This window comes from Galendromus occidentalis, unplaced genomic scaffold (assembly GCF_000255335.2).
Source record: "Galendromus occidentalis unplaced genomic scaffold, Mocc_1.1 scf7180000077470, whole genome shotgun sequence".
In the NCBI taxonomy this organism is placed as follows: Eukaryota; Metazoa; Arthropoda; class Arachnida; order Mesostigmata; family Phytoseiidae; genus Galendromus; species Galendromus occidentalis.
Window position 1 is genome coordinate 269,887 of NW_003805458.1, and position 24,016 is coordinate 293,902.

General features: G+C 51.5%; 1 protein-coding gene across 1 annotated transcript; it reads right to left on the minus strand.

Annotated features, from left to right (window-relative positions):
• Positions 1-1,097: 1,097 nt before the first annotated feature.
• Positions 1,098-5,745, minus strand: LOC100907749 (F-box/WD repeat-containing protein 1A). Its single transcript, XM_018640025.1, has 6 exons — positions 5,719-5,745; positions 5,481-5,604; positions 3,260-3,836; positions 2,929-3,113; positions 2,195-2,752; positions 1,098-2,013 (listed from the first exon to the last, which is right to left on the minus strand). Exons 2-6 carry the CDS (start codon positions 5,526-5,528, stop codon positions 1,816-1,818), a joined length of 1,566 nt encoding a protein of 521 aa, XP_018495541.1. The 5' UTR covers positions 5,529-5,604; positions 5,719-5,745; the 3' UTR covers positions 1,098-1,815.
• Positions 5,746-24,016: the final 18,271 nt, after the last annotated feature.

Here is a 24,016-nt window from a genome sequence, read left to right on the forward strand (position 1 = left end):
GCTCACCAACGCGTGGCGCCCGAAAGCCATTCCAGATAGGTGTTGAGTTTACTTCTGTCGTTCCGCCCGGCTCAAAGAATAGACTCGAGAATTGAAACTCCCTGCTTCGAAAACCACTCTTCATAGCTCAAGTCTTGAGCGTGATTCGGTTGAGGCGCTCCGTCCACAGTGCGCATCCTTCATACGATACTCCTCTTGTGTCGCCTCCTCTTGCATGGTTTTTTGGGACTTCGGCTCCACCCCCTCTTGAGAGGCAAGCAGCGAGCAATAATGACGCCAGTGTATCACTTGGGATAATTCTTTATTTTCGCGAGATTTCTGCGATGGGTCTCCGGCAAATCATCAGCTTACGAAGATCATCGTCATGATCCCCTCGTACATCTCATTGAAATGGATTTCGCTCAATGAGCTCAACACAGATATCTTCTTATACATATGTAGGTTACTCGCTCACATCAAAGATTACACTTCGGACCGAGTGCGGTCATCTGCGGTCAACCACGACTCTCGACATTCGGTTTTCGCTTGAGGACGACCGCGGGTATTTGGGATTGCGGATATTTGCGAAGCCCAAGGGTTTCCGCTAGGCGCCTTCCCGAGGGTTCGGAGCTCCGAGTGAGAGCGGACACATTGAGAAACAAACCGATCCAGAGCTGGAATTCCTGCCAGGACCGCACATTCTTTGAATCATCATCAATATCAGTAAACCCGGAGGGCGCGAATGAGAAGAATCTCTACTAATAGAACATCGTCCTGAGACCAAGGTATTTGAGAGTAATCATGCTTCACAAATAGAGAGAGTCCCCGGATTCATGTTGATATCTTAGGGACGAGCAGGCGAACGGATATGAACGAAAATCCGTTTCGACCATTAACCGACTGACTGACCGATGGAGGGATTGATGGATGGAGCGACCTGTCAACCCACCAGGTCACCGAGCAACTCGTTGAGTATTCAGTAATTACTCCTCATGAAAAAAAAATCCGAAATTCAGGAAATCAGTCGGTCAATCAATCTGTCAGTCGCGAGACAATCAATCGATATGTCGACCTAGGTCTACTTTATTTTTGTTGTTTTCATACACTTACATAAGTCTCGAGGAGATGTGTTTCAGCCGACGACGCCCTATCTCTTGTCCCGTACAAAGTATAGTATCACATATGAAGTCATCTCCCCATTCCATTCTTCCTCGATCCTTTTTTAAACCCGCTATACTTCCCGTCCTTCAAAACGCTGTGGAACATCTCCATCGTCGCTCTTGCTGCTGCAGCGAGTCCCTCTTGGCCTCATCCGGGCTCATTTCGGCTTTTCCTCCCTACGAATCAATAAAGCAGCCGAGGCAAGGTCGGCGAGCAGCTCTTGTCGAATTTACTTCTGGTCGATCGCAAATGTCTGTGTGTGCAACACATATCCCGATACTTTCTTTAGGTTTTCGCCCCGCAGGTCAAGATATCCGATCGCGCCGGCCTCTTCCAGGCCGGCCGACGGAGCAGGAGATCAGCTTGCACTATTTGATGTATCATTTCGGAGTGGCGCGACATGGAGTGGCGAACGGCGGCTGGATTGATAGCTGGACATTCGGCTCGAAAGGTTTCGAGATCGAGAAACGATTACCACGGCTCTTCCCGCACCGGATTTGTCTGAATGATAAATTCTTCTCCAATAATTCTCTAACTACTCCCCGCTGCGATCAATAATAATGATGCAGCTGCTGCGGTTGACACGTGGCTTCGCTTCCGGAGTTAAGCTTGGGATCTTACAATCATCATCATGCTTCAAACAGTGTTCTTCATAATGTCTTCATAAAACAAAAACTAAGCGTCGATCGAACCTAACGCGGTTCGCATTCTCGGGGACTCTGGATTGCTCTCATTATCGGATGAGTTTGCTACTCCCGAAGTTGTGGGGGCTTCGACGTTTAAGAAGTCCCAGATGACGATTGTGTCGTCGTGAGAGGATGAAACGATCTGGAACTCATCGAACTGGAGTCGGAACACCCGACCGGTATGCTCCTGCAAAGCAGCCAAGGTATCGATTAATTATTACCATTAGAGAATAATAATAATTATTATGGTCATTCAGCAATTGGGTATTCATTGTCGACGATCCGAGCATTTTGGAGGAGGTTGGAGGGGAATCTCCGAAATCGCCGATGCGTATGAAAAGGTTCCGAGGCGGACAGCGAGTACTTACGACGAGAGTACGTATACACAGCTGATTGGCGGGCGACCGTTGATCCAGGGCGGCGTTGAGGTCCCAAACTTTTATCTTGCCGTCGTACGCGCCGGAAACTATTCGTTTTGAATCGAAACGAATGCATCGGACCAGCTCCTCGTGGCCTTCCAGTGTTCTGAGACACGTCCCGTACTCGATGTCCCACAATCTGATGGTGTTGTCCGAAGACCCACTCACAACAAGACGGTCGCGGTATTGGAGGCAAGCTATCCCTCGACGGTGACCGTTGAGGGTTCGAAGGAACTCACAAGTGGAGGTGTTCCACACTTTGATAGTCCGGTCACCAGAAGCGGACACAATATAGCGCTCATCGAAGTCCACAACGTTTACGGCGGCACGATGACCGACAAGAACCCTTCGCAGGTTGATCTCGGTGGGAGATGCGAGATCCCACACTGCGATCGAGCGGTCCTTACTGCACGTAACCATCATGCCGTTTGTAAAACGCAGATGAAGGACAGCCTCGCAGTGGTGGAGAAGGTTGTTGACGAGATCGCCGGTTTTCACGTCCCAGATCTGCGAGAACACGAGACATTGAAAATAAGCTCAACTGAACCAAAATGGAATGTCCCAAGAATTCCTTGAAAGATATTCTTCAACCTCTGAAGGGTTTCCGTGTCGGAAGCACCAGTGTGGATCGATTAAAATTCAGTGGTCGGTAGGTGAATTGATTCGAGAGTGCCATAACTCACTTTTACGGTCGAGTCTGATGAACCTGAGATTATGACTTGATCATCGTACTGTAGACAGAGGACACTACCAGCGTGACCCCGGAGGACGTGAGTACTCGTTAGCGTTCTCCTATCCCAAATTTTCACCGTATTGTCTCTGAGTCCCGACACGATCTTCGTGTCATCGTATTGCAAACAGTAGACTCCTGAAATACGGCGGAGGGAACTTCAGAACGTGAGCGGCGATCCTCGCGGCGGGGTGACCATAGACATGAGACCGGAATCCACGGGAACAAATAGAACGATGAATCCGCGACATGTCAGTGGAGAGGGAAGGGGGGCTGGGGCTCACCTTTCGAGTTCTCGCTGTGACAGTTGATTTTCTGCAGGTTGGGCGTACCGTTTTTCCAATTTTCTTCGATGGCGTTAATGTCGGCAACGACCGTCGGGTAGAGTTTTCGATAAAACAGATGGTTCTGGTGTTGATTGCCGTGACTATGCTTGAACAGGTATTTGATCCAGCCTCTCCGCTCGGCCAGACCGCGCCATTGAGGATCCGACCGGACTTGTCTTTCTATGAGTTTCTTCCAGAGCATGCCGGCGGCGATCACACGATACCACTCGCGCGACACGCACTGGGCGTTAGCCAGAGACTTCGCGTCGAGGTACGATAGGATGCCCTCGGCTAGATGATCGAGGCCTTTCTTGGGTAATAACGAGATGAAGTCTCGTTGCAACATTGGCATAAGGGTAGAGCACACTCGAGAGTGCTGATCATGCCCCATGAGGGAGAGGAGTTTTTCCACGAAAGCGACCTGATCGTCTTCCGAACATCGTCCGAACGAGTCGAGGGCTCCTCTGAGGTGATCTTTGTCTTCCGGCCGGGTCTCGATGGGTACTCTCCGCGATAAGAAATCCATGACCTGCATCTGCAACGAAGAGAGCCTCCTTCGTCAGAAGAAAATCGCGCCGCCGTCATGGGGAGGTCAACAGCATGGAGCAGACGCCGGCGACTTCGACTCCTCCACTCGACACCGGTCCCGCCGCGCAGCCGCCGCTGACATCGCCACCGTTGCCATCGATGCGGAAGATAGTTGTCTGACTGGTTGGGTAACTGCTCGGGCAGACATCGATTTCTAGTTCTGAGCGTTCTTGTCCCTCCGGACCCATGACTTGGGCCACGACCGATGGCTAGTGTGACATAAGAGCGCGGGCAAGCGAGAATTTGCATTAAAAAAAACACATGAGAATAATGATAATAATATTGATAATATAATGATATCAATAATAATAACGATATCTGCCTGAATAGTTGCCGCGGCAAAATCGATCGAACCCGCTCGTCGTAATCACGGGTTCAAAGTACACTCGCGGCGGCGGTGGAGCCATGTGAGACCGTTTGACCATACCGACTCGTGGGCTGATTATGAGTTCCAAAAGAAAAGGGAGAAGTATGCGACGACCACCATCCTCAACTTCTATAAACAGCGATGACGCAACCGGAGACGGCAGCGGCAGCGGAACCAGCGGCCGCAGCAGCGATATGTGTGTGCTGAAGATCCTAAGCTGAAGCCTCGGATAAATCAACGAACTCATCATCCTCTCGGCGGCCGGCGCTGGGAAGATAAGGATTTTTTCCGCTTCTCGGAGGCGCTCCAGTGATTCGTTCAATTACGTCGACGGGCATCGAGCTGGCCGAAAAGCACGGCCGCATCGGTAGCACCACCTTCCGAAAAAGAAGAAGTGAACGGAGGGAAAAGAAAACCAGCCCGTCGGACGGAGAACAATCCTGTGAGCCTAACGAACAAGTTGCCAACAAAAGATTGCATAACGTTTCTTCCATCCACCAGCGCCGCCGCACCGTGCGCCGTCTGTGTATTCGCCACTTCGGCCATCGGAAGTCCAGTTGTGTGCACGGTCATCAACGCATGCAACCTTTGCGAAAATTCCTTAGGCGATTCCAGGGTGGCCCGTTTCCTTCCCTCGCACAGAGTTGGCTGGCAGCCGGACAAATTCGGACGGGGATCGCCCGCATATGTTGGTATACTCGACAATCAGTGCTTCGCCCCGACCGTGCGTCGTCGAACTACCTAATCTCACAGAATACATATGGATAAAAATCGCCGATCTTATCGCACGGAATAACTCGGCACGCGTCATCGGGAACATCTCTCCGCGCTCCATAAGCTAAGCGCTAATTGTTTTCCGGCATCAGAATGCCTGGAATACCTGAGCTTGGGGAAACGGAGTCGGGACCGTGAAAAACAATTCTCCCTTATGGTTTCAATGGCGAAGTGAGATCAGTCAGTGGGCTTCTCCGGGCCTTGCCCCGGTCCCATGTCCGGAACTTAACTCCCAGCGAATCTGGAGCCACAGGCTTCGGTTCCCCGGTCGAAATGTCAGAAATCTGACGAGGATACCGAGCTCTCCAACCACCGTTAAGAGCAGAAGAATCGTAGCAAGAGACAGAATGGAGCATTACTGTACTTCCGCGAGCGCTAAGTCGAGCCGTGTCCGAGCTCGCTCCTAACCGTAAACGTCCGAGGCTTTCCTGGATCGTACGTGGGTCTCACCTGATCTCCAGATCCTCCCATCGAATCTCCGCTTGCGATTGTATCCATATCAGAATGACATAGGAACTTCGGAGCAATTAAAAATTCTCGCAGGCCCGAGGCCTCGAATCGACGTGTCCGAGAGCTGCGGGACGGCCGAGATGTTGGAACAGTAGACTGAATGAGAAGCTTGATGTATTTTCAAGCTTGAAATCCGAGGATCCTCGCAAAAGTGGAGAATATTATTCCACACACTCACACACTACTTGATTCCTCCTGTCGTCGACTGTGGCCTCATCTGCTGAATGGATGCATCGACTGTCGGTGAACTTCCTAGCGGGCGCGCGAGCAGCGCGAAAATTCGAACTTCATCTGCAGCGCCAGCAAAGCATCGACTCGAACGAGCCGCTGCTCGCTTGATAAATCTGTGCTCTTCGACCAGATGGGAGGTACTCAATTTTTTTACTTCATAAGAAGCAGGTCTGAACGATTATCGCCGAGCTCATATTTCGAAATTCTAAGCACTCAATTTCGGAACAATCTCGAGATTCCTCGTTTCTTTTCCCCCGCCCTTCGTAGTAGCGGCGCATCATGTAAGTCTATCCACTTCGGTCCTTGCCGGTCCGGGCCCGGAAAACGCGCAGGAGGTCCGGAACCTGGGAGATGAATCGGAATTCTAATAAAGGACGACTTCTTGCGGATGCCAAGATCATAGGTGACTCGCGTTCGAAAAAGAAGCTGCTGTGGACGGTTTGCCTTCTACCTAGGCGAGATCAGAGCGTTCCGCAAGAACTGGCGGCCAGGGCTCCAGGCCGATTGATTGGAAACGGAGGTGGAATTGAAGGTGGAATCGTTAACCAATGGGCCGTCAAAGGAAACGGGCAGAGGCGATTAATGGTCTCACTTTCAAGAGAGCCATGATTCCACGACAATATCAGCGATCATGCAACCTGCTGGAACGACTCTTGAATCACAAGCCCGCTGCGACGCTTGACATTAGCAGATACCCGCGAATCCCATCTGGCGATGCCCTGAAAAATTGACCCGCGTCGGACAAGTCGGTTCATCGAAAAAACCTCAAACACGTAGCTCAAGATATGCGAATGGCTTCGTATTTCTCACTCGATCACTGATCATTGGAGCTCCCATTTAACCGCTCCCTTTTCCCCGAAAAACCGGGCACGATACCGTTGAACATGTCTTGAGGGACCAGACTAGGAAACCGGACAAATAGATTTGGAAATATTGGTTTTATCGTGGGGTCTTGGCACTCAACGCTCCGAATTGGACAGGTGAGAAGCAAGCGCTTCCAAGCTCCGCTCCCGGAGACTACGCCGGCGTATCGATAAGAACTTCTCGAACATAGAAAACGGTCTCTCTGCCCTAGCATTGGCGAGAATTGCAAACCTGTGAATCTGTGTTTTTCTCTCCGAAATTTCCGGGAGGCTCTCAGAATCGGGCTTTCTCCCCGAGATTCCTGTCAGCCTTCTCTCGGAGTGTCCGCTCAGAGCGAACTCGACTGAACGGGGAACTTCAAGCTGTATCGTTCGAAGCTTGAACTCAACGATCGCTGTGAGAATCATTCCGAAAGTTCGATATTCGATCGAGCCGGACCGCTAGTGCCGGATCGCTTGTGTTGTGGAGCGGAGTTTTGACAGGATAAGATAGTTGAGGGCCATAGCTCCCCAATTAGCTCGTCCGATCGAAAGATTCTCAACCGTGAAACCAGACATTTATCGCGAAACCGCGCAGAACCGTACAAACGGACAGGAAGCGGGCATGTCCGGCTGAACAGAAGTTTCTCTAATCATCGAATGAGTCGCTCGACGATCCCAATATGAGAGACAGAGAATACCGACAGGTCAACTGATTGACTCCGAGTAGCGTCCAAACAATCCGTACGCAATTACGAGCCAGAGCACCTCCAACACCATCCAGCCAGCAGTCATTCACGCCAAGACGAGCGCTGCGGGGGCCAGCCAGAGGCCGGTCGGTGCGAGAATATCCCGCCCACGAGGCTTTCTCTTGGAGCGGCACCCCCAGAAGATCGTATATTATTCGATTCATTCAGGACTGACCCGAGCCCGGGGTGATGGTCGTCTCTTTTACCGACTCCCGCTTAATCTCATGACGGTCTCATCGTGTTCGGAAGATTTCGATATTTTTCCTTGCACGTGGACCATGACTCTGGTTACTGCGTTCCGACCGTAGCCGGGGACTTGGTCAGGAGGTTACTCAAGATCAGCGTTGCTATGACGTCTCGCCAGGAAGTCAGGACGCGCTAATTCCAGCCTTTTTCGCCGCTCCGTGCCTGTGGAGTGGAATTCATATGGAGCTTATCCTAATGAAGGGCAAGTATGTCTATTTCTGGACACTTAGAGATTCGTGAAACGATTGTGGAAAGATCGAACGAGTTGAGGCTTTTTCCTTCAGAGTTTTCCCCTAGGGAAAGTTCTCTTGGGGAAAAAGCTCGCTGGTTTCGGGATTGGAGGGATGCGCCCTGTCACTAAAATCTTCGGGGTTATGGCTCGAGTCCATGGCTCTGCGTGAGACGAACTTGGCAAATAATGAACCTCGCGTACAAGGAACTTCTTCTGTGAATAGCCGTTCGTTGCGCAAAAAGTCTCAACTAACGAAAGTTCATCATACGCAAGATTCGCCATCCAAAAAAATAGTCCCACCTTCCATCCTGGGAGTGACAAGCTATTGCCTAGGAGACGACATCTTGGTTCCTATCCTGACTAGCGCCACAGCTCACTCAGCTTGGCCCCACGAGGGCCGTCAAGATGAGCATAACGCGCCAGTCCGGAACTTGGAGTTCCCTCGGGCGATCTCTGACGGAAGGATGACTTCGAAGGTCTCGAAGTATCATGATGAGTGATGAGAATTTCATTTCCAGGATTCTATCGAGCTCGGCAGCCGATGGATGGTTGCCATTAATGAGGTATCAATATTGAGCTTTTTCCCATGCAGGTTCAGAGCGGAACGAGTACTGACAAAATATTTTTCGTTTAGAAAGTCTTCTTCAAACAGAATGAAAAAGTTTACAACCGTGAAGCCTTCCACCGCTGGCTGGGTGCGACGTTCCACAGTACTGATGCAGTCAATTGCGATTGGAGGGAGGTGTCGGGAACCATTAAAGACCAGAAGCTCCCGGGACGCATGTGAGCTAGAGATCTTGCAAGCAAAATACTGTCTTGAAGTCGGAGATATTGGTGTACTCACAGTTTCCCCTGAGCGGAGACGATTTCACGCCATTCCCTCGAATGGAGGCATCCCTATCATATCCATCCTTCAGTTGGACGTTGATGAAATCGTCTCCTTGCTCCGATGCAATGGTCGAGTGTCCGTCCAGGAATGACCAAACTCCGAAGTATTCCAGCTCGCGCTTAAACCGCAAGCGGTTTGCCGACAAGTTTCTTCGATAAGTACGGCGTCGTCGTCTCCAGACTCACCTCGAGACCGTCGTCGGAAATCGGAACTCAATGATCAATGCTAGATTTCTGGAATCTGACGATGGCTGCTCAGCATAGTTGAGTTTCGAGCAAAAGACCCTAATGCAGTACTTGACAACGTGGGGCGTATGATTTTCCTGGCGGAGGATGAAGTCTACGCTCCGACACATCCATTCTACGCATCATACGAACCATCAATCGATCTCACGGGCGTCGAGTCCTGTCGTGGAAATCCCAGAAGTCGCGCGATACATATCGTTAATCTCTCCAACTTATGAGGAATTCGACCGATCTGCTGCAAGTTTGGAATCCTCTCACTTGTAGTTCAAACTTTTAGCCCAAAAGGCATTCAGCGCCTTTTTTGCCCGAACCGATGGAAGGCTACTCCTAAAGATTACAATTTAGCGGTACTTGACTGAAAATCAATCAGAGTCACAGGGCATTCTGTATCTCCTTCACCTGAGCATATGCATACCGTAAAATAGATAAATATTCGTCGATACATGGTATTGATGAATGACTGAATTTCTCACCTAATCTGCAATGTTTCGGTCATGATCCGAAACCGAGTCTTCATGAATCGGGTATGGAGAATTCTTGATTGCAAAAGGGGGACCCCGGAGCATTCTGTTTGCGAAAGGGGGACCTAGGAGCATTCTGCACCTAGGAGCACGATTCGCTCAGCACTGAAGTCTTCATTTCAGAGGAGTGCATCACCGCGAGGTCCCAATCCGATAGTAATCTCAGGCGGCGATTCGTTTGACCGGAGGTGGCTTGGGACACCAAGCTGATAGCGGTAACTAATCGCTGATTCCTCCACGTCGGAGTTAATGCTTAGAATTTCATTGATTCGTATCACGTTCATCTTTGTCAGAACGGCTCCACGGTCCATCACCGTGGAAGTTGTCGAGAGCAATAGCAGCTGTTTTCTGGAAGTGCTCCTAGGGTATGCGATGATTATTCGGGGAACCAGACGTGTTTGCCAGGGTTCGCAATGTTGTTCGGAAGGTCGACGGTTCCCGATTCATCGAAAGATACTCCGGGAACAGGATAATGTATCTCAACAGATTCCGAGCTTCTACGGAGTGATGTGCTTGGCACAATGGTGGAGGCGGACTCTGAGCTCATCATCAAAATAATTCACCGCAGTCAGCTTCAACTCATGACAGCGAACTTCTATCTAGCATAAGAAAAAAGCCTCATCGGTGCTACTGATCGTCCCATTGGAGGTTGGGCGTATGTTCTGGTTTCCTGATTCGGCACGTGTCCATGGAAAGAATTTGACAGAGAATATTCGCAAATAATAGTGAGAATTCATGATAAGGGACATGCAGCGTTCTTCGGAATAAATTCATGAAACCATATATTGGCTCCAGAGGTATACCCCATTCATTGATTCTCCACCACGTCTCATTTGAGAACTCGAGACAAGCTCTTGAAGAACGACAAATCTGGCGATACTCGGAGTGGCGGATTCCCGCCTTACGATCGCTTCAATGACACAAGCTGATCCTTGTGTTGCTTACAGGCGGAGCGATCCGGAGTTTTTCCCGGGTCCTCTACCCTGGAAAACCGCTTCCTCCCGGAGAAATCGGGCATGATTTCGAAAAGTCGCGACAAACTTACAGCCCTTCTTATAGGTCTGCTTCCATTTTCCTAATATTCGTTCTAGGGAATCCTTTCGTTTCTCGAGAATGCCTCTCAGCGAACCGATCTAGGAGTCTGCCTCAGACAAGGAGCAACGAGCGGCGCCTCGGATTCTCCGGCGAGAGACAAAAGCCTTCATGGAGCGTCCCGTAAAGTATCTCGAACTCCCGCGACAACTGCTTTTCTGACTCGTGTCACGCCTAACTCCCCCTCGAGATCTCCCTCAAGGTTTTCCATCATTTGGCGGAAGACCGTGGGGAATATCGAGACTCCTCGGAGTATCGAAACGAGCCCAAATCAACAAAACGTTCGTCAAGCCTACTGGAGCCATCTTGAAGGATGTGGGCAAGGATCCGATCGAACTCTGACACCTGCATAGGATGATGGTGATGACATCGATCTGTGCTGATAGTCTCAAAACGGGTCGAGCGAGTCTAGGCGATTCCGTTGCTGGGAAGGTTCGACGTCGGGAAAAGACAGCGCTTGATCGAACTAGATTCCGGTCCAAGTGTCCGGTGACTCGGTGATTTGGGTGAACCGGCACTCCTGGCTGGAACCAGACGTCGGTGTCATCTTATCTTCTTCAGGCTGACCCAAGTGACGACTACATTATGAAGTCCGACGTGGGAATCGCGCGACAATCACAGGGACGACCGACTTCCAACTCCGTTTCCCGCGTGGAGTCCCACAGAGAAAAAAGGGGGAAAATTGTGAGATTTTCCCCGTTGCTACCCAATAGCCAATAGCCAATGTCGAACCCGAACTCCTTTGTGCGCCATTGAACAGATCGACCATCCATCGAGTACTCTCCCGGAGAGCGCTCTTCGAGGATCCAGGGTGCTCTGGGTTGCCTATTCTGGACTCTTCTTGAGGGAGAACCAAGTCCGAGAATCCTCAGAATTCTGGACCCGGAAATCGTCAGAGCTCTTCCAACATTTCTATCCGTTGCCGCTTCTATCTCAGCATAGAGCCCCTCCGGGAATCAAGCCTGGAAATCCTCGGCATTGGGGACCCGAGCATTCTCGGAGTTCTATCCACTGCATAGCGCTATGATTACACTAATCAACTCCGACTAGTGATCGAGAGTTGTCGAGCGACTTCTCGGCCGATGCTTTCTGGAGAGTGAAGAGAAATTCGGGAATCTCCGTTTTGCAACGAGGAATTCCCCCACAACGAAACTTTAGTAGCGAAATTTCAGTTCGAGAACACTTTTTCTCCGTCCGTTGGCTGACCTGCCCAAGTTACAATGGCGAGAATCTCCCGTCATAGCTGATTTTCACGACAGCGAGAAAAAATTTTTGGTCGTGCGAGGTCCTTCGTTAGGGATTCTATTTCGTGAATTTTCAGAAATACACTGACCCCGGTGTCGGAGATGATAGCCCCCTAGGGACGCACACGGTCGACTCTCTCGAACTCGATACTATCGCGCCTCCATGATAACACTTTCCACTCGGCCGGACTTTCGGGTCTTTACGGACACACCTGATATTGGAGTTCCCTTCATCTCCTTTCTCCTCATTCACCACCCTCACGCTGATACGGTTGAGCGTGCTGAGAACATTCCTTATCCCACCACAGTTGTATCCGCGAAGCGTTATTCCGAGGCCAATCTGGGATACTCTCATTGAGAATTTTCGGGCCTCGGCTGCGGTGCAGACTCCCAATTTGGTTGACCTCTGGTCGAATCCTTCGCTCGATCAAGCCGAGTGAAGGCGACAGTGGATCGAGCGAACATCTCGTCAGAGGAGCTCGGGTCCACCTGGATGCGGCAGAAATGTTCCTTTCACACGCTTGCGGCACTCGAGGAATTTCACTGGACGAAGAGATCGGATCTTGCGGCGACCTCCGTCTGTACCCCGCATACTATCTGGGGCTGAGTGTTGTTTCCTCTCTCTAAATGGAGGGGGCTCCACGGAACACGATTCCTGAAGGTTGAAACGGGGCTCGCGGCCGCCCCAGAATATAGACGTGCAATTTGCTGATGTTCCCCCAAGTCCTTCTTCTGTTGTTGGCGTTTCTGTCACGATTTGGCTTGAGCCGCGGAATAAAATCTAGAATGCGATGGGGATTGCGCATCCCAGTCTATGAATACCCTGTATAGATCTCGATGGCCGATTCCCTGACGTGAAGTGGAGGTGCTCCGGCTCCGCAACAGGAGATGCCCATCTGGTGGGCATTCTATGTGTATTAAGCGGGAACGGAGCGTGATGGGTTCGGAAAATCTGAGCTCTCGCAGTGAACGGAATGGAGAAACTGACTTGTCATCGCTGACCGGTGGATCCTCTCTCACCAAAAGAGCTCCGGAGGGGAACGAGTCGAAGTTGACATTCCGCCTCGGGCATATCTACCTGCGGATGTTTTCGTGGAGCGGGACCAATAGAGTGGATCTTCCACTCGTTAGCACGAGGCTGTCTGAGAGGAGGATAAACGGCAAGCGCTCTTGTAGGAACGGCCGCCGGGAACAGATTCCCAAATAGGTCATCGGGGAACGTGTCAATTGCGACGTCACAAGGAGTCGCCATGCCGACCACTAGGAAGATCTCTCCTCCTGGGCGCGGGCTCGATTCTGCCGGTACCGAGCGTCGTCATTACCTGCCGCCCTCAGAGGATAGCGGACGAGTTCTACGATGGGGATCGATTTCCTGCTCCTTCATACTGTGAGAGCAGCAGGACCGAAGACGCGTACGGCGACCAGATTTTCCGAATATGAAGATCCGTCGCGACCGTTCTACTAATCAAGGCCGGACTTGAAAATCGATCATGAGCGCCAATGGCGCGTTTCCCCTTTAATCGACCGTATGTTTCGACCGCATACGAGATATATCGCCGGGAAGGACAACTCCTCGGCAAATGTGTCTCAAATCGAGCTCTCCGGTTTTCGATGCTGACCCGAAGTTATGTTCAGAGAATGTTCCTCATTCCATATCATCGTGTGTTGCCGCGAGTGAATCTACTCTGACTCTGAAGCGGTACTCGCGTCTATGTTCTCAAGTATATCGTAGGGCGGCCCGTCGATTCCCGTGCTCGTTTCGGACTTTTCAAATGCGGACCAATTAATGGTGATACTGTAGTGCCTATCCAGCGGCTGTTGCACCGAGTATTTCAACCAAGTCGTTGAATCGTCGATTTTGTACGAAGCCATTGATCGCGTCATGAATAAGTCCAATCCACCATACCACAGAAACCGAGTTTTCAGGAAAACTTCCCCCGTGATGGCTTCGCGAAATGAAATGAGTAGCGCCGAGGACGGCACTTCTCGTCGCCTGTGCTGAGCAAGCATTTGTGGTCAATCGAGTGCCTACGTAAAGAACAGAGCAATTATTTATGCAAGAATCGAATGATTTCAGGGGGGGCATGAATCAAGTCAAATGAAGAGTTCTAGGGCTCCTAGCGGCTCCAAAATCGTGGAGGAGCTTTCGCCGTGAATTTTCTAGTCCATCGTGTAAACCGCGGGGTTGTAGCGGCCCGGGAAGCAAAATTATGCCGAGGACGAGGTACCCCTGGTCTGTGTCTGTATGCCCAATAAACTTAATAGGTTTTCACTTCAAAAAGTTCGAGTTCGCTGATTTTCTGATACAGATCAACCCTCAAGTCTGTCCCCGATTGCGGACAGTCTTTTGGGTGTGTATATCTGAGAGACGTCGCCATATCCATCCAATTCGAAACAGACCGCATTTTGTCACAGATGGATGAGGGATGGTTTTCCTCGCTTTTTTTGCAAACCAATTTTTACGCGGTGGAACCATTTCTTCCTCCTCGGTGTGCGTCCATCTTCTCTTGTATCCAAATCGAGTACTTTGCATTACGGTCGTCGTACAGGTCCTGACCACAGGACTTTTCGTGCTTATGCGGTTACGCTCAGGGGCTCTCCATCGGCTTAGGGTATCGGTGACAGTCGCGCGATGACGACCTGTTTATTCTCGTTATCTCCATCAATGTAATTAAGCCGAGAGTGGCTTCTCATTCTCATCCGAGGATCTCGAGATCTTCCGCTACCGGAATCGGAAAGTGGAGGAACCAGACGAGTCGCCGCGCAATAATGGGCTGCAAAGTCTCCGCCAGCGTTCCATCGACACCCCATGAGAAAACGAGTCTGTGCTGCTCCATCTGAAGGTCATAGTCAGAAAAATAGAATGGTCGGAGTGGTCCGATTAAGCGGAGTGGATTCGGCTGAGAAAAAGTTGGGGATCCGCGATTTGGTTCAAATGAGCGGAGTATACTGTAAATGAGTACCCTGAGAATACTGAGTGAGTACACACACCAGCGAGCCGCGAGACGGGCTCTGCACCTCTCGCGACGGGATTAAGTGGGTTCATACCATCAAAAATGCCCATTCATTGGATAAAGGGAGACTGCCCGTCTGTTTCATCATACTCCGACTTTTGCCCCTCCACTGAAAACTCCCCGGCTATTAGGGCATGTCCGTATTTCTATGACCCGCAAATTGTCTATTCAGCCTCTAGATTCTCCAACATTGTCTGATGGAATCGGCCAAAAATCGTCGATTCGAGAGAAAATTTCGGAGGACGACGGGAGCGCTCGGAGCGCGCAGAATTTCTCGAACATTCATCCCGTGAATACCAACTTCCGTAACACTGCATAGCTGGAATCTCCGAAAGCCCGAAAAAATCGATTTCCTCGGAGAAATCTGATTTCTCGAAAACGTAACAACTATTCGATGAGTTCATTAGCGCGTCCAACTCGAGCTTCGCTGTCTTGGGTCTCCACGAGACTTCATCGAAATCAGAGATGCGACCGCTGATGCGAACATTTAGGTTCCGCCGTATTACCGGAGACCCGCGTCAAGTTCGCTTAACCTCTGACCCTAAGCGGATATCGGTGCACTGTGGTCATTGGGCGAGGCTAATCGAGCATTTAGTTGTAGTTGTTGCTCCTGCTGCGGATGCTGTTGTTGTCCATTGAAGCAGAGACTTCATCTTTTTTTTTTGAAAACTTTTCGTGAACTCCTTCCACCTGTCGTCTGCGGTGGCGGCGGCGGTGGAGTCTTCGAAGGCGAGCTACAATTAGTCGAACTGCAGAACGTGCGTGAACAGTCGGGAGGGATCTCACGAAATACTCACGGGTGGCACGGAATCGTACGCCCAAGTACCGACTAGGTTAGGTAGCCGCACACATAATGGCGAAGGCTTCTATGTTGCGATAAGACCTCTTCCAGTGTTGCCGATTTTGCTCCGCCTAGGGCGTTCACCTCCGGACCTGAGTGAGGGCGATCCCTTCACGAAACTGTTTCTCATCCACTGCTTGCTGCTCGGAGCCGACGAGCTCGATCAAACGATCAATGTAGAAGTGTCATCTCCTCCCGCTCCCGTGGAGTGGACGGTCCCTCCACAGGTTTGCGGGAACGATCGAGAAAGCACGTACCAGGCCATCAGCACGGTTACCGATAGAATGCATGATATCTCACGGCAAAGCGGATCTATAACTTTTTCCGGATTTCATAGATTTACTCAATTCAACTCTTCTCATTCAATAACTCCATCCCTCCGTGCAGGAGAGAGCTCCTCGTAAATAAGAAGAGCCGTATGTACCCGATGAAACCTATTTTCTTCACTCTGATCTTATTGTTTCCGGTGATTCGATTCGGCCCACCTATTTGAGTATGTACCTCGCGAAAATTCAGTCAGCGATTGCAGGATAATAGGACGGTGTCAGACTGAAGCAGTCTGCTGAGGTTTACCCAAGTCTTCTTCTGTTTGCGTTTCTGCCGCGATTCGACTTGAGCCGCGGAATAAAATTTAGAATGCGCATTCTAGTCTATGAATACCCTGTATACATCTTAATGGCCGATTCCCTGACGAGTGTATTCTTTCCCGGAATTTTCTGGTTTCGAAAATATCTCCGAGTATATTCTGGTATCATGCACAAGTCTTTCAGCAAGAGCATCTCAGAATTTCTCAGAATTCAGGCAGGAAGTTTATCGTCCAGCTATGGAAGGGTGTCCGCCTCGGAGGGGGTGGATTGACAAGTCCACGACAGTAAGCGAACGACACTCAGCTCTTACAAATGAAATACACCCATAGCCAGACACCTGGCAGCTCAATTTTCTTGCTAGTTCGAGTGAGCTCATCAGAAGTCCGTAGTCTTCATCATATGCTCGAAAATGTACCGCAAAACTTCATCTCATGAGCAACGCTGAGAACTAGGTAGTATACGAGCGCCGATGATATCGTTTGAGCTTTCAGCGGGAATGCCACAGTCCAGCTCTGGACCGACGGAGTTCCCTTTTCCCTGAATTCGACTCGAATAGGAAGTCGGCTCCGTTGACCGTTTCGTTCCCCTGGGTCTTTCGATCGAGATTAGCTCAAGCCGAAAATAAACAAACATTTCAGAATTGAGTGAGCCTATGTTCCTTGTGTTCGCTCTGACGGTGGCTGTGAGTCGATCGACAAACTTAGGCGTTTCTTCTGGTGCCGCCCCTCATTCTTCGGCTACCCACCACCACCAGCAGCACAACAAAGTTAGTATTTTTCTGTCCGTTTGATACTCGGTGACTTGGTGAGGCAGGGGCGTCATTCTTCCCTCGATTTCCCCATTCGGTGCCGATGTCGGCTTTGCCGTTATCTTCGGCTTTACGGTGGATTTCTCCCGTTGAACCCTCGATACGATCAGACGAATCAATCTATATTGTTTCATTAATGCCCGGCCCGGGCACCGAGCCTTGTGTTCGCGGATCCCACGGGTTGTTATCGGAAGCTCATCACCGCCTAGGCGTGAAACGAAGTTCACGCCTCGAGCTAGAGGGGAGTTTATTAGCTTCATTCGAGGTTCCGCGGAAAAATTCGCCCTACATCAGGATAAATCCGAAAAGAGAGCTTGCAGGGACTCTCTGATTTCACTAACCCCTCCGGAGGCGGCTACGTCGACTCTCTGGACTCTCGTTTGGGAAAAACGAAGTCCCCGGCCTACAAGTGCACGCTGCGATTTGCAACCGACGAGCCCTCAAGCCTCATCACTTGCTCGAGAGTAGGCCCTCGCCCGATTCAACATCCCGAACCTGAACAAGGAGTGTATTCTCGCTTTGTAGACTCGGTCCAGCCCGCAGGTCAGCTCGACCCGCGACGTGGAGTGCGAGCTCCCTTAAGGACAAAACCTCGAATCTTCCTGTATTTCTGCGTCTGGAGTGTGGACCCGATGGAGGAAACCCCCGAGAATGCATACGACGCTGGGCGAGCATTGACGTCGTTGACTGATGACGAAGATGAAGATGAATGGCTATTCAACCGACCTCCAAAATCTCCGGTGTTCCCCGATAGCGATCCTGTTCCTGAAGATAAAGTACGTTCGAATCGAGCGAAGTTTTGGCGGGATTACATCATCACCTCGACAGTGACTCTTTCATTCCTGTTCGCTCTCGTGTCGATTTCGTATTTGATCAAAGGTCTGACAGAGACCGAGAAGCTTGGTCAATAGCTTGTCCATGTCGATTACCGCGTCACAAGAGTTTGGATGGTTACAAGAGTTTTGGTACTGCCGCGGATCAATCCTTTGTCGTGCGCACACTTTTTGCGCACTCGATCGTTCGAATAAAATCACTTCCGTTCCGCGCGATCTCGAATATTTCCGTGGATTCGCTCCTTCTGCGATTCCACTGCCCGCGGTGAATTCAGCGAGATACGCGCGGGCAGGACAAGTCGTATCGCCATCTCGCGTCTCGCTAACCTAGGCCCGAATACTTAGGTGGAACGAGAAAATTGCTCGAGCATGTCGTGTTCCGTCAAGAGCGAAATGGTCAACTCCTCTGCATTCGGTAAGTGGTTCGACAAATAATGAAAATTTCACCAACAAAAGCGATTGAGACAACGCCCCCGCACGTCGGTCGGTCGTTCGTTGCTTTTGGCAGCGGCCAGCCAGCCAGCCGGCTTGCTTGCTCGTCTTCTCGTTCGCTGCAAATGCGTGCAAATTGCCGAGACAATCCTAAGCGACCACAGGTGAAGTTGTCGATGAAGAACAGCTCCGCTGTCAGGAGAACACAGCTGCACTTGAACGACGCCTCTCACGATGCGGAATTCGTAGACGGTGTCGTCGTACTCCTGCCAGCCTATCGTGGTCGTCATCGTAGCCGTGGCTGCTGGCGGCGGCGGCTACGACCGAAACTGCGACGAGACGCTTCTCAATGCTCAGTCAGTCAGGCGGTCGATATTGAGACCAGAGAGAGAAAAAAAACAAAGAATTCGATGAGTTTTTCTGGAATTTCTCGGAGGTCTCTCCACAGACGCTACCACTGTATGTTCTCGGGACTCTCTGCCTTCCTGACCGATGTGAATTCTCTTAGCATTCGAACATGTGATTGACTGAACGCCGCTGCCGCCGCCGATGTGTACCAGTTTGAGTGAGGAAACTCAGATCGTGTTCGCGCGGACCGATCCACTACACGGTCGGCGCGCCGGGCCGGCCAGCTAGCTGTCTGGCTTTCCCTTGCCATCTGCCCTCTCCGATCGGCCACCGGCTCATATAAGTTGCGAGGACAGAGTTTCCCCCATACCGGCATCGCGCCATCCAGCAACAACAAGTCCTTTACGGGTGGTCGCATCAGTCAGCCACTGTGCGTCATGTGCCAACTAGCATCATACCAGACGTAGCTACTCGGCCACCGAGAATCTTCGACCTAGGTGAGTTCCCGTGGAATTTACTCGTCGGCCCGTGGATGCTTCCTCGCATTCGTTAGGCAAGAGAGTGAGGCCAGTGGTTCGTGCTCCGGTCCTCCGCGGTCCCGCCGAAAGTCTGAGTGAGTAAGCGCGCGATTAGTCAAAGAACGAAAAATTGCTCGAGGCCGAAGCTGCTCCCGATGTGTCAACGATGTCTGGGGATAGTTGCGCCCCTGTGGGAACGGAGGGTCGCTCAGGGACGGGCTTGGTTCCGACTGGGCCCCGGTTTCGAGCAGTAGACGATAACGTTATTCGGCAGAATTCGCCCCGTTGTACGTCATTAAATTCTGTACAGCGGAGAGGGTTTCGCGTGCGCATTTGGGTCTGAGTGAGCTAAGAATTCTATTTTCGAATATACCGGTCTATAGGCGCCAGACAATGACAGCCGCTCGCTCTCCACTGACGATCTCAGAATCCGCACCCCGCTCTCGACCCTTCGGTCGCCGGCAGTGCGAGCCACAGAACGGCGTTAGCGTCGATCTCATGATCGACGGGGCTCGGTTACGTAGTACGTCTTCCGTGATGAGTTTATCAAGGGCTTCTCGGGGCTGACGAGTTACCGGAAGCGGCAGGTGTTGCTTGTTGGTCACTCGAAGGCGGGCATTGATGCTTCCGATCCTCATTTAATTCTTCCAGGGAGCGTCGCTCGCGAGACGTTGGCTCGTTGACTCTTCCCGTCGAGGCGGATTCTATTGGCTCTTATCGTTCAATTTCTAATTGGAATGGAGGCTTATCTGTGCGTTTGTAGATCTGGCGACAATTATTATTGCTGCTCTAGCTGCCGCCGATTGCGCTTCCTAGCTTTTTGTTGTCGTTGCCGTTGTCGAGTCCTTTCGGTGCATGCTGTTCTCGTGTCAGCTGGGAAGGAGATGCAGTTGAGTTAGAACGAATTAAAAAGTCGGCGTCCCGCGTCGCCGAACGTTCGGAGCTCCGACGTCGCCGCTGTTGTTGTTGTGGCGACGATCGTCGTTGTCGTTTCTGCTGCTGCTGCTGCTGCCGCCGTTGTGCCTATTGTGTAGCCATTGACAATGTGTGTTTGTGAGTGAGTGGGTGAGTGACACGCTCCCTGCTCCCTTGAGGCAGCCGTCGACCCGTAGTCGAGACCGGAACGTCGGCTCCGATATTTCAAAAACCATCCCGGACGCTCGTCCTGCAGTTCCGGTGTCCGATATGGGAATTCACGTAGACTACGGAGCTCTGGCCCTCGATGGTTTTGACGTCTCAGTCAGCGAGCGGGACTTACTTTTCCAGGGTATGATTTCGTGCCGTAGTCTGATTTTTTCTTCAAATTCTTCCCCCGCTTCGAATCCCCATTGGGGAAAAGCTTGGGGAAAATGCTCCGCGTCTCCACATTTATCCCGATGGAAGGCCCGTTTCGTGATGGGCCCCGCTGTCGGGTCCGGGCTTCCCCTTCGGGTCCCGTTTCACCCCCAACATCATCCCATCCGGATCATCCGTCATAATTATTCTTTGGGCGCGATTTTCTGCGACAAGCATCGTCGGTAGTTTGTCGCCTTCGGAGACATTCGCTCACGAAGATTTTGTCTTCGTTCCTTCGGGTTCCTACAATTTTATATTGGGTCATGAAGCATATTGGGATTTTCGCATTGTTTGCTGCCGCCGCCGCCGCCGCCTAGTCCCTACAGCCGAACAATGAGCGCTGATTCAGAACAAGACATCGTTCTAGCTCCGTGCCTGATTTCTCCGCGCGACAAGAGCCGTTCTCAAAGGGTTTGACCAGGCGACAGAAAGGCAAGCCGTGCGTTGCCTATTCGCTTGCCGCCCTGCCTGGCTTGTTCATTTCGGCAAAACTAGCCACCGTCTAGTCAGTCATCCAGCCGGCCAGTCAACCATCCGGCTAGTCAGTTAAGGAGTCGCGTTGCAACCGCCGCTCTCGCCGGTGTGTCCAGAAAAAGACAAAAGATTCCACTGACACCGAAACGGGTGAAGCACGGGTCGACGCGTCCGCCCGTGCGTCCGTCCGTCGGTCGCTCGCTTCGACCGGCGACGGTCAGTTTATCTGCCGTTCAGTCACTGCTGGCCTGACCGTTCAGAGCAGGATCGCAGGAACATCGGCGAGTCGGTGGCTCGCAGAGCGCGAGGCTTGAATTTGAATCGAAACAAAATGAGTTCAGAGGCCTGTCATCAGGGGACCGGCTGCGCGGATCTACATTGAAGACCCCTTCCGGTAGCGGCGACCGACGTCGGCGGCGGTGACTTTTGAACGGTCGCTCGTCAGATAAAATGAATCGTGGTAGCCCAGAGTCACGCGGTGCGTAGGTCGCACTTTGTTTTAGCAGTGCTTCATTTTATGCATCCACGCGTGAGTGTTTCTATCAATTTTTCCGACATCTGTCCGTTACTCTCCCTCATTCTCGGTACGCTCGGTCGAGCGAGCGAGCGCCCGATCCGAGCTCAGTAAGTAAATCAGTCAGTCAGCCGGTCGGTCGGTCGGTCGGTCGGCCGTCCATTCAGTTAGCAGTGAGTTTAAACGTGCGTGCGTGTTCAGACGGACTCACTCGTCCACAACCACCGCGGCGAGCACCACAACCGCCGGCGACTGCTGCTACGACTCAACGCGAACGGCAAGGGCCTAATTGCTTTGTCCACAATTTGTTGATTTTATTTTCTGCGGACGGTCTCTCTGAAACTTCCGTGATCGTCCTCGTGATCCCGGGTCATATTCAACTGACCCCAGGGGTTTCTCGTTGGTGAACTCTGATCTCCGCTTCAAAATTCGAGGATAGGAATATCAGTTCCTCTTTGTTTGGATACTATCGATATCCAAGGCAAATACATGGCAGAGGTACGATAACTGGCGGGAGAAACCGCTCCGGACGCCCCTTCCACACTTTGGAGTTCTCACCGAATATCTGATGAAGAAACTTGTCGTTCTCTCACTGAGTTCTTGATTGTCTCTGGGAGGTCAGAGCGAGTTGTGCTGATTTCCCTCTGACGTGTCTATCGTCTCTCGAAATTCCTTAGTCACGCCCGTCTAGCACCGATAGCATCAGAAACTTCCGAATCTGGAATGTGGCATTGTTGCCGCCTCTCGCTCAAGCGTAGCTCGCTCGGCTCGTCATTTGACGGACCGCCAAGCCAACCGTGTAGATCGGAGTATGCGCACTTCCTAAGCGGAGCTCCATGTCGGGCGGGCGACCTAGGCGGAAGGCTAGCTCGTCGGTTACGCAGATTCCCTTCTGCGTGTCGCGTCGGCTACATAAATTGGAGCGCAAGTATTCCCTACCGATGCTCGTTGGCTCATTCGCTGCTGTCGCAGAAGCGTCGAATAGCTACGACTGGATTATGAGTGGGCACGATCGGCTGCCGACTACTTCCCAGTGTACGTGAGTTCAGCGCCACCATCACAGCCGCTGCTGTTAACAGCACCGCTGCCTTTCTGAAACTCGCTGCCGATGAAAACGTCAGGCTGACTGAGTGATTCGCTCTCTGATCGCTTGGTTAGCTGATCGATAGCGGCTATCTTGTCAACTCGATCCCACGCGGTCATGCAGGTCGTTGCCGCAGGTTGCGAGGGAGCATAGTCCGCATGTTCGGGCTCGAAATTCCCAATTCGAGATTTGCCTTGAGATTCGCAATCCTCTTCTGCCGTCGGATCCTGATTCTCGACTCACACGCCCCGACGCTGCTCGTGTGATATCTCGAGCATGACCTCGAGTCCGTCTCCGCCATCGGGGCCGCCATCCGACTTCCCTCCGCGCGTTTTGCGATCCCGAGACCAGATTCCGCCGTGAACGGCTGAAGTTCAGTCTGTCCGCAATTAATTTCTGGAGTCGACGCTGATGTTGTTACCACTGGCGAGAGGAAGAAAGTTTCAGTTCGTCTGGAGCCCATGTCGTTCCGCGGGCTGTGGCTCGATCATTGGCGTGAGCGTTTCGATTTTCAAGGCATGACCGCAGAATGTTTTCCTAACCTCGTCTACGCAGTGTACCTACATAGATCCGGATCCCGATTCGATCCAAAACAGAGTCAAGGCAGACGTTCTCTCGGAGTGGACTTCCTAGATATTTTTCTTCAGGAGCCCTCTCGATTTTATCGGAACACGAGACATTCCCCGACGTTTCTGATTCCTCGCCGACTCTCGCGCAGAATTGAAAGCACTGCGATTTCGCTCCTCCGTCCGGTACTTTCTGAGTCGATCGGTCGCCAGAGCGACGCTCCGTCCAGGTGGAGAAGACATCTGCCTAGCAAAGATTCAGGTAGATGAGAAACTCGCTGACCCGGACGGGATGGGCAGAGCAAACAGATCCCGAGAGGGAATGGATGCGGGAGTATGTGTCGTGATTGATTTACGCATGTCTATAGTGGTGTTTCATGTTCTCGTTGATGTTCTTCTATTATTTGGCTGGGCTTTTTTTCTTTTCCCTGTGTTCTCAGTTGTCGTCGCGGTCCCTCCGCTCACCATGACCACTGACGACGTGCTGCCGGAAGCTATTTGTAGGTAGATATATTCATATCCTCACCGGTGCAGACCGAACATGTGCTTTTGGCTCCTGTTGTGGCCATCTTGTCGTTGTCCTTTCCATAGCTGCTTGAACGATGCGCGTCAGGGTCTCGTATTTGAAAAAAAAAACAGCTGCTCGTTCAGCCTACACTGATCAAGTGTCGCTTTGAATCGCTGTTTCCCGCCGCTGCATCAGTAAGCGCTGCTGTGTTCATTGAGTGGCCTTCACCGAGTCTCTAATTGATAACTACCGAGAGTGCCACTCGACCGTGGAGTCCCGCATCCATTCATACGTCCACGCGTTCGGGCTTGAAGTCTTTTTCA